Source organism: Myripristis murdjan, chromosome 9, assembly GCF_902150065.1.
Source record: "Myripristis murdjan chromosome 9, fMyrMur1.1, whole genome shotgun sequence".
Lineage (NCBI taxonomy): Eukaryota > Metazoa > Chordata > Actinopteri > Holocentriformes > Holocentridae > Myripristis > Myripristis murdjan.
Window position 1 is genome coordinate 34,676,216 of NC_043988.1, and position 12,785 is coordinate 34,689,000.

General features: G+C 41.6%; 1 protein-coding gene across 1 annotated transcript in view; it reads right to left on the bottom strand.

The window, feature by feature from the left end:
• Positions 1-12,785, bottom strand: part of LOC115365212 (solute carrier family 12 member 2) — a 31,456-nt gene that overhangs the window by 10,780 nt on the left and 7,891 nt on the right. Inside the window, exons 7-15 of the mRNA XM_030060090.1 lie at positions 12,366-12,474; positions 11,412-11,539; positions 9,599-9,683; positions 8,353-8,501; positions 4,384-4,491; positions 3,776-3,899; positions 2,339-2,440; positions 1,355-1,510; positions 513-612 (exon numbers count right to left, since the gene is read on the bottom strand). Of these exons, the coding sequence (XP_029915950.1) occupies positions 513-612; positions 1,355-1,510; positions 2,339-2,440; positions 3,776-3,899; positions 4,384-4,491; positions 8,353-8,501; positions 9,599-9,683; positions 11,412-11,539; positions 12,366-12,474 (1,061 nt within the window). The remainder of the gene's footprint in view (positions 1-512; positions 613-1,354; positions 1,511-2,338; positions 2,441-3,775; positions 3,900-4,383; positions 4,492-8,352; positions 8,502-9,598; positions 9,684-11,411; positions 11,540-12,365; positions 12,475-12,785) is intronic.

Below are 12,785 nucleotides of genomic sequence, written 5' to 3' on the forward strand. Positions count from 1 at the left end.
TTGGCGACATCCAACAACTCAAAGCAGGCGTGCTGCAGGTTATATTATATATAGATATTATAAAAATGTTTTCTATAAGGCTGGACCAAGTCTGACAGTCTCTGCCCCCTAAGTATCATCAGGGACTAACACATGAAAATCATATTAAAATTATATATTATGTAGATCTATATAGATCTGTTTCATTATTCATATAGTCTGTGGAAATGTTTAAAGGTAAAGGTCTATGGATATATTTTAGTATATTTTATTGGAAGGTCTGATAGGGTCTGCAAAGGTTTTCCTTTTTTATATTTTGTGTATTGAGCTACTTTATTTTTATGTTGTTATTTGTTGCATTTATTTTTGTGAAGATATACTGTATATGTTTATGTATATCTTCTTGTGTTGAGAGGTGTGTTTTGTGTAGCTCAGTCTTCCATCCATATATCATGGCTTCATTTTTGACTCTGAAACCCCAAACCCCGGGCTGCGCTGGTCACTCTGAGCCGGAATCAAACCCACAACCTGACCTGAAGTTTTTCACGTGGTCCTCGACGCCGGTGAGGTGCAGGCAGTGGGTCAGAGCCTGGTTGTACATCAGAGCCTGAGTCGACGAGCCCCAGTTCACATCTACACAACAGAGAGCTCCATGAATAATAATAATCATAATGATAATAAAAAAGCACAACATATGTGGGCAAGGATATAAAAAAAACAGGGTTTCAGTGTCAAGCTCATTAAAAAATGAACAGAACTACATGATAATAAAAACAAAGAACTACAACTACAAATAGGCAGTTTATTGCATTTATGTGTTAAAGCCAGCACTGAAATAATTAATCAATCGACCAAAAATGTATTATTCATCATTTTGATTATTGATTAATCATCAGTCATTTAAGTCAATAATTTAATAAGTAAAGACCCTAAAAAGTGTCAGATTGCAGCTTCACAAGATGCTTCAATTGTCTTCCTCTCGTCCATTCATTGATTTTTTTTTTTGTAATTCATGATTTAGGTATTTTTTTTGGTCAGACTGAGGAAGACATTTGAAGAAATCACATCTCACTGATCACTTCCCATCTGATTTTCTCATTATTTTTTGACTTTACAGGCTAAATGTTTTGGTCGATTTACTGAAAAATAAATAAAATCTGTAGATTGACAATGAAAACAGTCTTTAGTAGTTAAAACACTGCAAATGAATTTTATCAAATGCATGAACCCACATTACTTGTAAAAGTGGTTTAAATGGATCAAAGCTTTCCACAGTGCAAACTATGAGCTGTACTCTCTCTCTCTCTCTCTCTCTCTGTGTGTGTGTGTGTGCGTGTGTGTGTGTGTGTGTGTGTGTGTGTGAGTGTGTGTGCACCAGGTTTCTTGTAGCTGACGTAGATGTAGAGCGCGAGCACGATGAGCAGGGTGACCAGCGCCGCCCACCAGTTGATCACGAACATCACCACGCAGCACAGGATGGCCCCCGCCAGCGACACCCACTTGTTGTAGTACTTGAAGCTGGGACGCCACCCTGAGGCGAGAGGCAGACACACACCCGACGTGACCCAGTGAGCAAACGATTTGGAGAGGTGTGATGATTGGTTTAAGACAGACCGACCGACAGCTTATCCACATTTTCACCGTTCGGTTCACGTTCACTTTCCATGTGAAAAAAATGTTGCTCTTTGGCTCCACCCACTGAAGTTTAAACCAGCCAATCGGATTATTTCCACCTCCAGAGCAGAAATATTGCTGCGGTGTCACTAATCCTGATGACTTGTGGCACAAACCTCCATGATAGATTCATAGAGGATAAAGGAACATACCACAGTATTATCATACTTATCTATATGGGGCCTTTTGACAGGGCTGTTAAATAATAAGTAAGGGATAATCAGCGAGTCAGGTGGGTCGTTGCCTCCACGTCAAACCTTAAAACCATTTTAACACACACCTACTGGTTGATTATCCCACTGACACCCGGTCAAGTCGATCCCTCAGCTCTGCTTTTTAATGCGAGTTCTATTTAATGGGTACCAGATGAACTTGAGCTGAACTTTGTGTGCAATACATGGTTTTAATGCACACCTGCCAGCCAATCAGAACAGAACACCCAGTCCGTGGTGTAAGTGATTTATAACTTGCATCAGCCTGTATGAGCGACCAGAAAGTGTAAAAACTGTGAAAATCAGTGACTAAATGACAGGAAAAAGACAAAAATAATAACTGGAGTGAACTGAATCCTGCATTTTGAGGAGGACTGAGACTGTATGTGGGGCTGCGATGCCGGGTGGCTGCAGGTTGTTGTTATTTAGCACGACGTCACCGTGTTACGGCGGCGACACGGCGGCGTGCTCACCTGGAGAGTTGGCCAGGGAGGCGTGGAAGACGGAGAAGTTGATGAGCGCGTAGGAGGCCAGGAAGAAGTTGGAGATGATGGGAGCGATGATGTTCAACTCGCCTTAGAGAGACACACACAGAGCGGTTTCAGTATTCAACATGAATCATGAGACAAAATATTCAAATTCAATATATCACAATAGATCAATGTGACTACAGGCGATGTGGGACTGAAAAAGTAACCGTGATGTTTTTGTTGCTTTTTAGTGTGCTACCCGTCACAAGCTCTTCATCAAATTTATGCAGGCTGAATTTTATAATTTAAGGAAAGGACATTTTTAAATTAATATAAAAATAATCTATCTTGCTTGTGGCGTGAACATGGCCTGACATTCAGTATGACAACAGGAAGCAGCTTTTTGGACTCATAATTAAGAACACAATAAAGCACACAACACATTGCCTACTGGGTAATCAGTTTCTCTGGTAATTGCCAGAGCAACTGATGCCGCTCCATGACCTCATGTGATTCATCAATAACTATTCCTCATATAATAATAAATAAATATCCCTCAAAAATCTTGTTTTTGATATCTTTGCATTCATTTTTTTATTTACTTTTTCTACTTTTTAAGAAAATAGATGTTTTAGATGAGATGAGACCATTTGATCCGTAATTAATATAAAGCTTCTTTAGTGTTGAGCACATTTCACATTCAGTAGTGTACACACTTACCAGACTATTGTACACATTTTTTAGAAACTATCATATTACATCATATCATGTCAATATTATCAATATTATCTACATCTTTTTTTTTTTTTTTACTGTATGAAAATCGATTTATTTTTTTTATTATTATTATTTTTTTTAAGCGTAAGATGGCACATTTGTTGCCACAGGTTGGAGAAGTACTTTTTGTCCTGGGCCACCATGTGTCACCCAAATAACCATATTTTAAATTACAAATCATTGGTGTGCACACGAAATATGTTTATTTATTAAAGTTTAGCAAATTGGATTAATATACTCATCTTAAATTACTGGAAAAACACATTGAATCTAATGCGGGTCATTTTTGTAGGGTCCCATCCCTCATGCACCTCAGGCTTAACTCTTTTAAATCTTGCTTTATGTCTTTTTTTTTAGCCTCCTTATTAATTTTCTTCACTCTAATTTGTCTTTTAAACCTTGTTTTATGTCCTGTATTATGTCTTATTTATGTATTATTTTGTCTTATTTAAGTATTATTCTGTCCTCTAGAAAGTGGAATAACACTGCAACTAAAAAACTTTTCATTTTTCTGGCGACCCCTGGAATTCCCTCAAAGACCCCCTGAGGGTCCCAGGACCACACTTTGGGAAGCTCAGAGTAAACATAGAGCATGAACTGAACGTCTCTGGGTAAATGTGCTTGTGATTGGCCGGAGCAGCGGTGATGCGTGCAGCGGCCTACCAATGAGGATGAAGGCGAGGCCGATGCAGAAGGTCAGGACGTAACCGCGGAGAGGCTCGTTGTTTTTCCCATAACCCTTTGCAAACACGCCCAGCCCGGGGTAGATGTTGTCTTTGCACAGAGCCTGGAGACAGAGAGTTGTTCGTGCATTCATTCATTCATTCATTCACTAGTTTGTTACAGTAACATCATTTGTTAATGCATTGTTTCATTTGTTTGTTCATTCATTTTGTTCACATTTTATTGATTTTCTAGTTCAAACATTCCGATTTCTTCCTCTAATAATAATATTATACAAAAATATTCACTGGACTTGTGTGTTCATTCATTCATTTGTTAATTTATATATTCATTTGTGAGTTGAGTCATTATTTTGCTCTTTTTTTGTTAATTCATTCATTCAGTCATTACCCAATAACAGTTATCAAGATTTAAAAATTAGATTAAAAAGTCAGTTTTTTTTTTTCAAATTCAGTCTGTTTTGAAGTAAGTAAGCACTTCGCAACTCAAAATCAACGTTATAAAGTGCTTTATGATAAACCAGAGATGAATACATTTAAAATGGACAAAAAAGAGATAAAACAGAAATAAAAGCGAGAGTTTCTGACCTGGAAGACTTTGGGAGCGCTGACCAGCGAGGCCAGAGCTGAGGACAGAGTGGCCGAGAAGATCCCAGCAGTGATCAGAGGACCAAAACCCGACACCAGGCTCATGACCTGGGTGGCACGCACACACACACACACACACACACACACAGAGAGAGAGAGAGAGAGAGAGAGAGAGAGAGAGAGAGGCAGTTAACCTGTGATGAACTTCAGCAGTTTTCTAAATGAACCATGACTCAACCTGCCATGTCTTCATTATGGTGGAGTTTCACAGAGAAAAGAACAAATCACACGTTCATTATTAAACGTGGTCTTTTTTTGTGTGTGTGTGTAAGACTGAAGGTCCTGTGCACGCGTCGTATCGAAGGTGTGAGGAACTAGTTCAAGATCATACCACAGACCTTAGTCCATTTTTATTCTTATTCACAGTAAATGAATGGTTTAAGAGTGTGGTTCTTTATAAAGACAATACATTTCCACTCAGTGTCCCTCCCTCAGCTCCACCTGTCCAGTCTGACCAGCTCAGCTCAGCAGCTCTGCCAGAAACTCCACCTTTTAACAAAGTTTATAATGTTCAGTTTGTGTTGACATTGTGCAGAATGTGTCACTTTAATTCTGTGTTTATTACTGAGGTTGTAGTTTGCAGAGGTCTGCTACTGGACTGCATTATATTGAGAGGGGTTTCTAATTTTTTGTCCTCCCTATTTATATACAATGAGGGGGGACAGAATAGTGGAAACAGCTGTCAGTAAAGTGCAGTCCAGTCCAACAGCAGCACTAACTATGAGCTCAATGCCAAACATAGAAGTGAATGAACACCTCTGTTACCGTGACAACAAGACAAGCTGAGCATTATAGGCAGCAGGAGAGGAAACTTTGTGGCACAACAGCTGGATTAGATTGGACTAGATTGTGCAGGTTGACCTAATAAAGTGGCTACTGAGTGTAGATATTAAGTAATTTTAGTCAGAGACATTTAGGTCAAGGTGTTGACCATTTATTGAAAGTGGTAACACAGTTATATTTGGAGGACAGGCTCTGCTTGGGGGAGGTTTGGGACTCCTCGCAGTGTGAGGAATCTGCTGAAGAAATCATTGCCTGCATACTGAATCATGACACTTACAGCACAGCAGTAAGCACAGATGAATTAGCTAGCCAAACATTATATAGTATGTTGGATTAATAGTGGGAAGATGTCGGGGTGGTGGAAGGAGCTGCATGATGCATGGCATGAAATCTGCAGGGAATGAGCAAATACTGAGAGCTTAGACACTTTGATGCAACGCAACACTGCACTCTCCAGGGAATTTAAAAAAAAAAAATCCTTGACAGAGGCTTAAGTCCAAAAATAGAAATTTCTTTATAGGCTTCACTCAGAAGAAAGGGCAAAAAAGAGTTCAAAGAGGTCAAACAGACATTTTGATCATAGAATCATCAGAAATGGTGTCCCTCCACTTAAACAGGACACAGGCCAGGGTGACTGGAATCAGGACGGTGTGTTTAAATTAAAGGACATGGATTCATCTACGGCCTAAACCACAGCAAAAAAAAAAAAAAAACATCAGCATGATAGTTTGGATTCTTATCTGCGGCTGCATGTGAGTGTAATACATCCACCAAGTTTGGTTCATTATCTCCTTCACTGTCACATGAATGGGAAGGTTCTGCCCCAAAATGAATTACAGAGTAGATCAATGAGAGAAAAAATGAATTTAAACGATTGTAGCATGGCTACAACATAACAAAAGTGAAAAAGTGAAGTGGGTCTGAATACTTTCTGAATGCACTGTTAGTTTCATCGCTCTCTTTAACCAGCTGATTTCCAAAAATCCAACCAGCAGTACCACTGTGTCACCACAAGGTGTCGCTCCACTGCTCTATTCAACCTGCAGGGTGGCACAGTGGCAGCGCCGCGCCATGCACACGTGTAGCTGAGCGTCTCAAATGAATAAATAAACAAACAAACATACATATATATGCACGTTATGGACATACATACCCACATCAGGTGCTGGTTAGTAGTTAGTAAAAGTTGGAGCCTCGTCAAAACTTCTCAGGAAGCAGCAGCGTGGAGGAAACACACAGGAGAGTTCGTTTAACCGACTGGATGCAATCTGAATTTTTGGCTTTTTTTTTTTTTCAGAGTGACTTAAAGGATCATCCCAGTGATTTTGAGTTTGCGCTATTGGACTATTTTCCCTGGCAGAGGAGGAGGAGGGAGTGTTTCGGTGTGAAAAAGTCCTGAAAAGCCAACAGTGCTGCTGCTTTTAGGAAAACTCATGTGGAGGACTTTACTGGGCTGATGGAAAACTGGAGTGAAGAAAGTGTGAAGGCTCTGAAAGTTCATGTTCATCTCGTAGTGGAATGAATGGAAACCAGCGGCTGGAGGAAAGGGAGGAGGAGTGATGTGGCAGCTCTGAAACCCCATCAGCAGAACACAAAGTTCACAAAGTGTCTACATTTTGTGGATTTTACACTGAACGTGCAGAATCACCAGGATGAAGCTTTAAGGCAGAAAACTAACAAAACCAGAACAAGATGTTTCTGTCTGCACCAGAGGACAGTTTGTGCACCATGTCACCAATATCAGTGTCGCTGTGCTGCGTGTGTGTGTGTGTGTGTGTGTGTGTGTGTGTGTGTGTGTGTGTGTGTGTGTGTGTGTGTGTGTGTGTGTGTAGGTGGCTGCTGTCAATGCCCTCATTCAGCTCTGGCTCCGGCCAGCAGGAGCCTTGTGACTCCCTCCAAACAACAGTCAGTATTATCTCTGCTGCTCCTTTGTTTGGGAACAGCTCTGACACACACACACACACACACACACACACACACACAAAACAAGTGCAGCCATCTCCCACCACATCTGAGGATCAAGTGACACAGATGTTAGTTCCTGTTATGGGGCGTCAGTGATGCACCTGCTCTGTGTTTGGAGCTGCTGCTTGTTAAAGTGGCAGGAACTCAGATTGACAGATTGACAGTGTCTTCAGCCCCGGGACAGCTAGCCCCGTTAGCACAGAGGCTAACTGCAGAGGCTTTGGGGTTCAGGTGTGAGTCTTCACTCTAACACACACACACACACACACACACACACACACACAGGTGGGTGAACGTTCAGGTCGAGTGGGTCCGGCAGGCCTTTAGTGCCCCCGACTCCCAGAAGGGCCATATTGATCCACAATGGCTGCTGATCAACACCAGTGACTCAACAATTCTTTGATCAGCTGATTGATCAGCTGATGAGATTTCTGCCTTTCAAAAGTCACTTTCCGAGCTCCAAACTCCCCAAACACTGCAGATTCAAGTCAGCTGGTGCTCACTATCTCTAACCATGATACTACTACTACTACTACTACTACTACTAATAATAATAATGTTGATAATCATAATTAGAGTTGCAATAAATGATTATTTTATTAAAAATAATCATTGAAAAATGAAGACAAAGCCTCATGTGAAGTCACCAGAGCCCAAAGTTTTTTCTTCAAATGTCTTCCTTAGTCTGACAAACAGCCAAAAATAAATAAATAAATAAACAAATAAATAAACAAGTTTTGATTTTATAAAAACTTGAAAGATCTTAGCATTGTGGTTATCTTAGTGAAGCTGGAACCAGACAATGTTTGCCATTTTTACTTGATAAATGACTAAAACTATTAGTCAAAATCATAATCGCTAAATTTTCTATTGAACGACTGAGCAGTGAAATACTATTATTTCTATTTCTATTATTAACTATAACTACTACGACTGCTAATACTACTGATCATGGTAATACTAAACATACAAACGTACTCTCTTGTAATCTGATCAGAACATCTCATTAAAATTAATCGCTTGATGTCATAGTGTATTTGGTGATATAATAATGAATCAATAATCAATCGTTCATATCCGAGGTGGATGACGCTGACTGACTGAGATATTTAATTAAAAGTGAAGATATTTCCTGTCAGCTGTTCCTGAGGCTGTGTGTACCTGGAAGTTGTTCATCAGGCCGAACTGGCAGCCTCCCTCCTTGCAGATGGAGAAGTCGTATCCCAGCATGCACGCTGCGTCCGTGCAGTTCACCGTGTCGCTCACCGTGTCGTTGTGGTCGCCGGTGGCGTCCCGCACGATGCAGGCTCCTGCCGGGACACAAAACCAACACACACTCGCACGGAGGCCCGGCCAGGTCGAGCTCAACATGTGACTGTCTGTTCGGGCTCAGTGTTTTTGGATCATAGCTGTGTAACCGTGGAAGATTTGATATCAGATATTATTTTCTGCATTGTTCTGTAGATGAATACTGACATCAAAACCAAACCAGTGAATGAAAAGGTGTGTCCAAATGTTTTGACTGGTTCTGTATCTGCAGTAATATCTGAATCATGCCATCACAATGTCAAAATAAAGCAACAACATTTTGATTTGAGCTCATTTTCAACACCGCTGATGGACAGGGCTGCCAGCTGATGAGGAAAAAAAAACAAAACAAAACAACCTTGGCTGTCAAACCAAGCCCAAAAAGAGCAACTTGGTTCTTCTTTTTTTTTTTCCACTCAATTAATATTAGATCATATGATAAACCACAATTACATTAACCCTTTGATGCATGAACTATGAAAGCCTGAGTAAATATTTTTTTCTTATGTGTTTTTACTCTTCTTAGGGCATGAATATTTCTGTGAGTCTCCATACTTCTTTCAGGATGCAGGACTGGTATTATCATGTCATGATACTAGTATTAATATGTTTTCAGCAACAAGAACTATGTCTGTACATAAACCTCAATGGAGGAGAGCAGCAGAGAGTATTCTAACAGCTGATATGCAATTCCACCATAGAAACCATTGCATTTAGGAGAAATGACTTTTAAACAGCTGTCCACTGTAGTGACCGCCATGCACCAGAGGGTTAATCAGGCCGTGTTTTGCAGCACAGGCAGCTCTGTTGAATGTGCCTTGTGGCGCTCGTGTTTTGTCTTTTTGCTTTTCTTTTTGCTGTGTTGAGCTCTCAGGGCCACCGTACTCAACTCGACAAACAGCAAATCTAACAAAACCTGAGTTTCGGTGCCGTTAACTCGAGAACAGAAGAAACTGCCAAATTTAGCTCACGGTCGGTATCATCACAACTCTTCCTTGTTTTGTTTACTTCTCATTATAAATTAATTTCAATTAACTGGCGTTTTTTGAGGGCGGGATCCAGGCTAGAGCCGCATAACACTGAATATTTCGATATTTACCTGTGGAAATGGTGACAGCCACGTAGCTGATTCCTGTGATGAGGATGGCCAGCAGCGTTCCTTTAGGGATGGCAGACTGAGGATCCTGCAGGCGGGGAAACAACACTTCAATATGGAGGATCCTGTGTATTTCAGCAGCAGACTGAAGGCGTGTTTATCACATGAATCATGTTGGTAAACTAACTGTGGAATTATGGCTGAAATGTCTTGGCAGCAGAAGGTGAATCAGTGTGAAATCAACCAGCTGAACATCCACATACAGGAAGCAGCTGCTGGTTTTCTAACTGCAGTGACTCGGCCCGTGCATGAATTCAATATTTAGCTCCAAAAACACAGAGATGCCACTGCACTCTGCTATTATCAGGTGGAGAAAGTCCATCAAAGTCCATGCACTTCACTTCACTTCACTTCAATACAATCACCAGGAATCAATAATCACTGCTAGAAATCTCCGGTGCACCAGAGGCCTGTATCATGAAGCGGGATTAAGGGGTTAGCGAGATAACTTCAGGCTCAACTCCGGATTTTCTGTATCACAAAGCTGGTTCACCTCTGATCGGGATAGAAAACCTGTCCTAATCCTATCCTGAAAGCTAGCCTGCTCCGGGGCAGGCTAACTTTCAGGATAGGATTGAATCCTACATAAAGCACCGCCCCCTGGCCAATCAGCTGTTTGCCAAACCGTGGCCTGACCAATCATTGAGGATCCCGGAGAGCATTACGGCGTGAAAGGATTTTCCTTGACCGATCAAACCCGTTAGATTTTGCCGACGACTCTCTGTATGAGAGAGAGGCTGTAATGTAATGTATGTAATGTGAAGCAGCTTCAGCCTGGCTAACAGCTGCCTGCTATACACAGCTGACACTCTGTAGGAGAGGAACACACACAGGAGAGATCATTAAAGGAAATTTGATAATTAAAAGTATTTTTAGAGGCGTTTCACAACATTTTAGGGACATTTAAAATGGCACAATTAATTAGCTCTAAATATTTTGGGGGGGCAAATTATTCCTGTGTGAGAGAATAGGCCTGATTGACAGCTGAGGGGTTACACGTGGGGGAATTCAACTATACCTGTCATACACACAACACATCTGTGCAGTACAGTTCATGGGGTTCAGCGTCAGATGTGGACTTGAGCCACCGATGTGTAATTTGCGCATTTATGCAGTCGGCAATCCGTTGCCAAGCATTCCGCCTTCTCTTAGCGGCAGCCGCAGTGTTCAATTTAGTGTGTAGATGTTGTTTTCCTCCTCATACTTTTCCAGTCTAGTACGCCGTTCCTCCCCATACTTTTCCAGTAGGCGATAAAACGCTGCTCCTCCGCCGTGAAATACGCTGTGCTTTTTTCCCTTGTGGTTCATGTTTGTGATTGGTTGGCTGCCTCAGACTCCGCCCTTTATACGTGCGCGTTCACGGCTCTTGATGAGGCAAACCTGGATCGAGTGAGCGAGTTGATAACCAGCGTCGTGATACCGGTTATCCCTGATCACCATGATCTCGATTAGTGTAGTCGGATGGGTCTGGCTAATCCAGCGAAAACTAAGCTTGCTTCGTGATACAGGCCTCAGGTGTCAGTACGGCAACAAGGAAACAGGAGTTGTTTGTTTACCCAAAAATGCAAACTTATTACAAACCAAGGATCCAATCACTTGGCCTGTAAAAGAAACTCTGACTAATCTTCATTAAAATCATGGTGGCAAACCCTTTTTCACCATTTCTCTCTTCAGTTTTTCTGTATCTGCCTGGAAAATGTGCTGTGTATTAAAGTTTAAAACAAAACAAAAAAAATAAAATAAAATCCAGACTCACAGCGAGGTCACCAGAGATGTTCGCCCCTGCCAGGATCCCAGTGGCTGCTGGGAAGAAAATGGCGAACATGGAGAAGAACGTCTCGCCGTCTCTGAAGTCTGGACCCAGGTTCTCGAGCAGGATCGCCGCTACGGGGGAAAGGAGAGAAAATCTTACTTTTAATCTGAATGTTAGCACTGCCAAGGTTAGGGGCTCCACTTCCTGTAGCTCAACACGTGGAGCAAGGCACTAACTGTGGGTTCACACCAAACGTGAAGCAAATTTTCAATGCCGTGCGACTACAAACATACAGAGTCAATACAAAGAATAAACGTGAATTTGCACCGGATGACGCAAACAATGTGATTTTATGCGTCGTGAATGATGTGAAAACACATAATTTTTCAAATTCAAATGAGTTGAAATGTTTTAGTTTGGATGAAAAATTTGCGCCTGTGATGAGAAACTTCACCTCGCATGTGATCTGAACACACCATAACACCACCAGGGTTGAGGGTTCAATTCCCACTAAGGGCTACACACACTGACAGCTTAGCTTTTTGCCTTTGAAAAGTATATTTTTTTAAAGATTGTGTAAAATCGGAGATAGATTAGCATAAGCATGTTGGGATTCTCATGCACAGGATACAGAGGTAGAGAATACACTTGGTATTCTGTGATATTTAACCTTCATTTTACCAGGATAGTCCCGGTCAACATGAGCAGCAGCACATGAAGTTTCAGACAAAAACAAGATGAGCCAACATGGATCAGTGAAAAGGATCTAGCTGCAGCAAAGACAGCCTAAAAACTCCGAGGGGAGGCAACGTGTCAGACTTAAAAGCCTCTTCCACACGCGCTGTGAATGGCAAATGAGCAGCAAACAGGGGAAGTGATCGCTTTGCATGCCGAACCGTGAGCAAAAATCCAAAGAGTGACTTTTTTTTTTTTACAATAACGAGACGTCAGACTGACTGTGGTAGCCGAAGAATCCTTTGGGCTCCTTGCTCTCCATGGGGAGGAAGGTTCCTATGAAGTAGTTTGCGATGGCTGCCAGCAGGATGATGAGCAGCACAATCTGAGCCTGAGGAAGACAAACACACAAAGAGACGGGTTTGGCACGATTAAAAAAAGACAATGTCTGCACGTCGGAGACCCCAGTGGAAACACGAGGCGACTGTTTGAGCTACAATACCCAGAAATCCTGAAACGTGTCAGTCAGTGAACTGCACACAGGAAATCATGTCTTCCTGCTGTGCTATTCCAGTAAAAACAGAAAAATTAATCAGCTTCATGCACCACAGGTGAGTGGATTTTCCTGTGTTAAGTCCAAACACATCACAATGACTGTGTTAACACCAGATCAGAGACATCAGAAGTTATGGAAACACACAC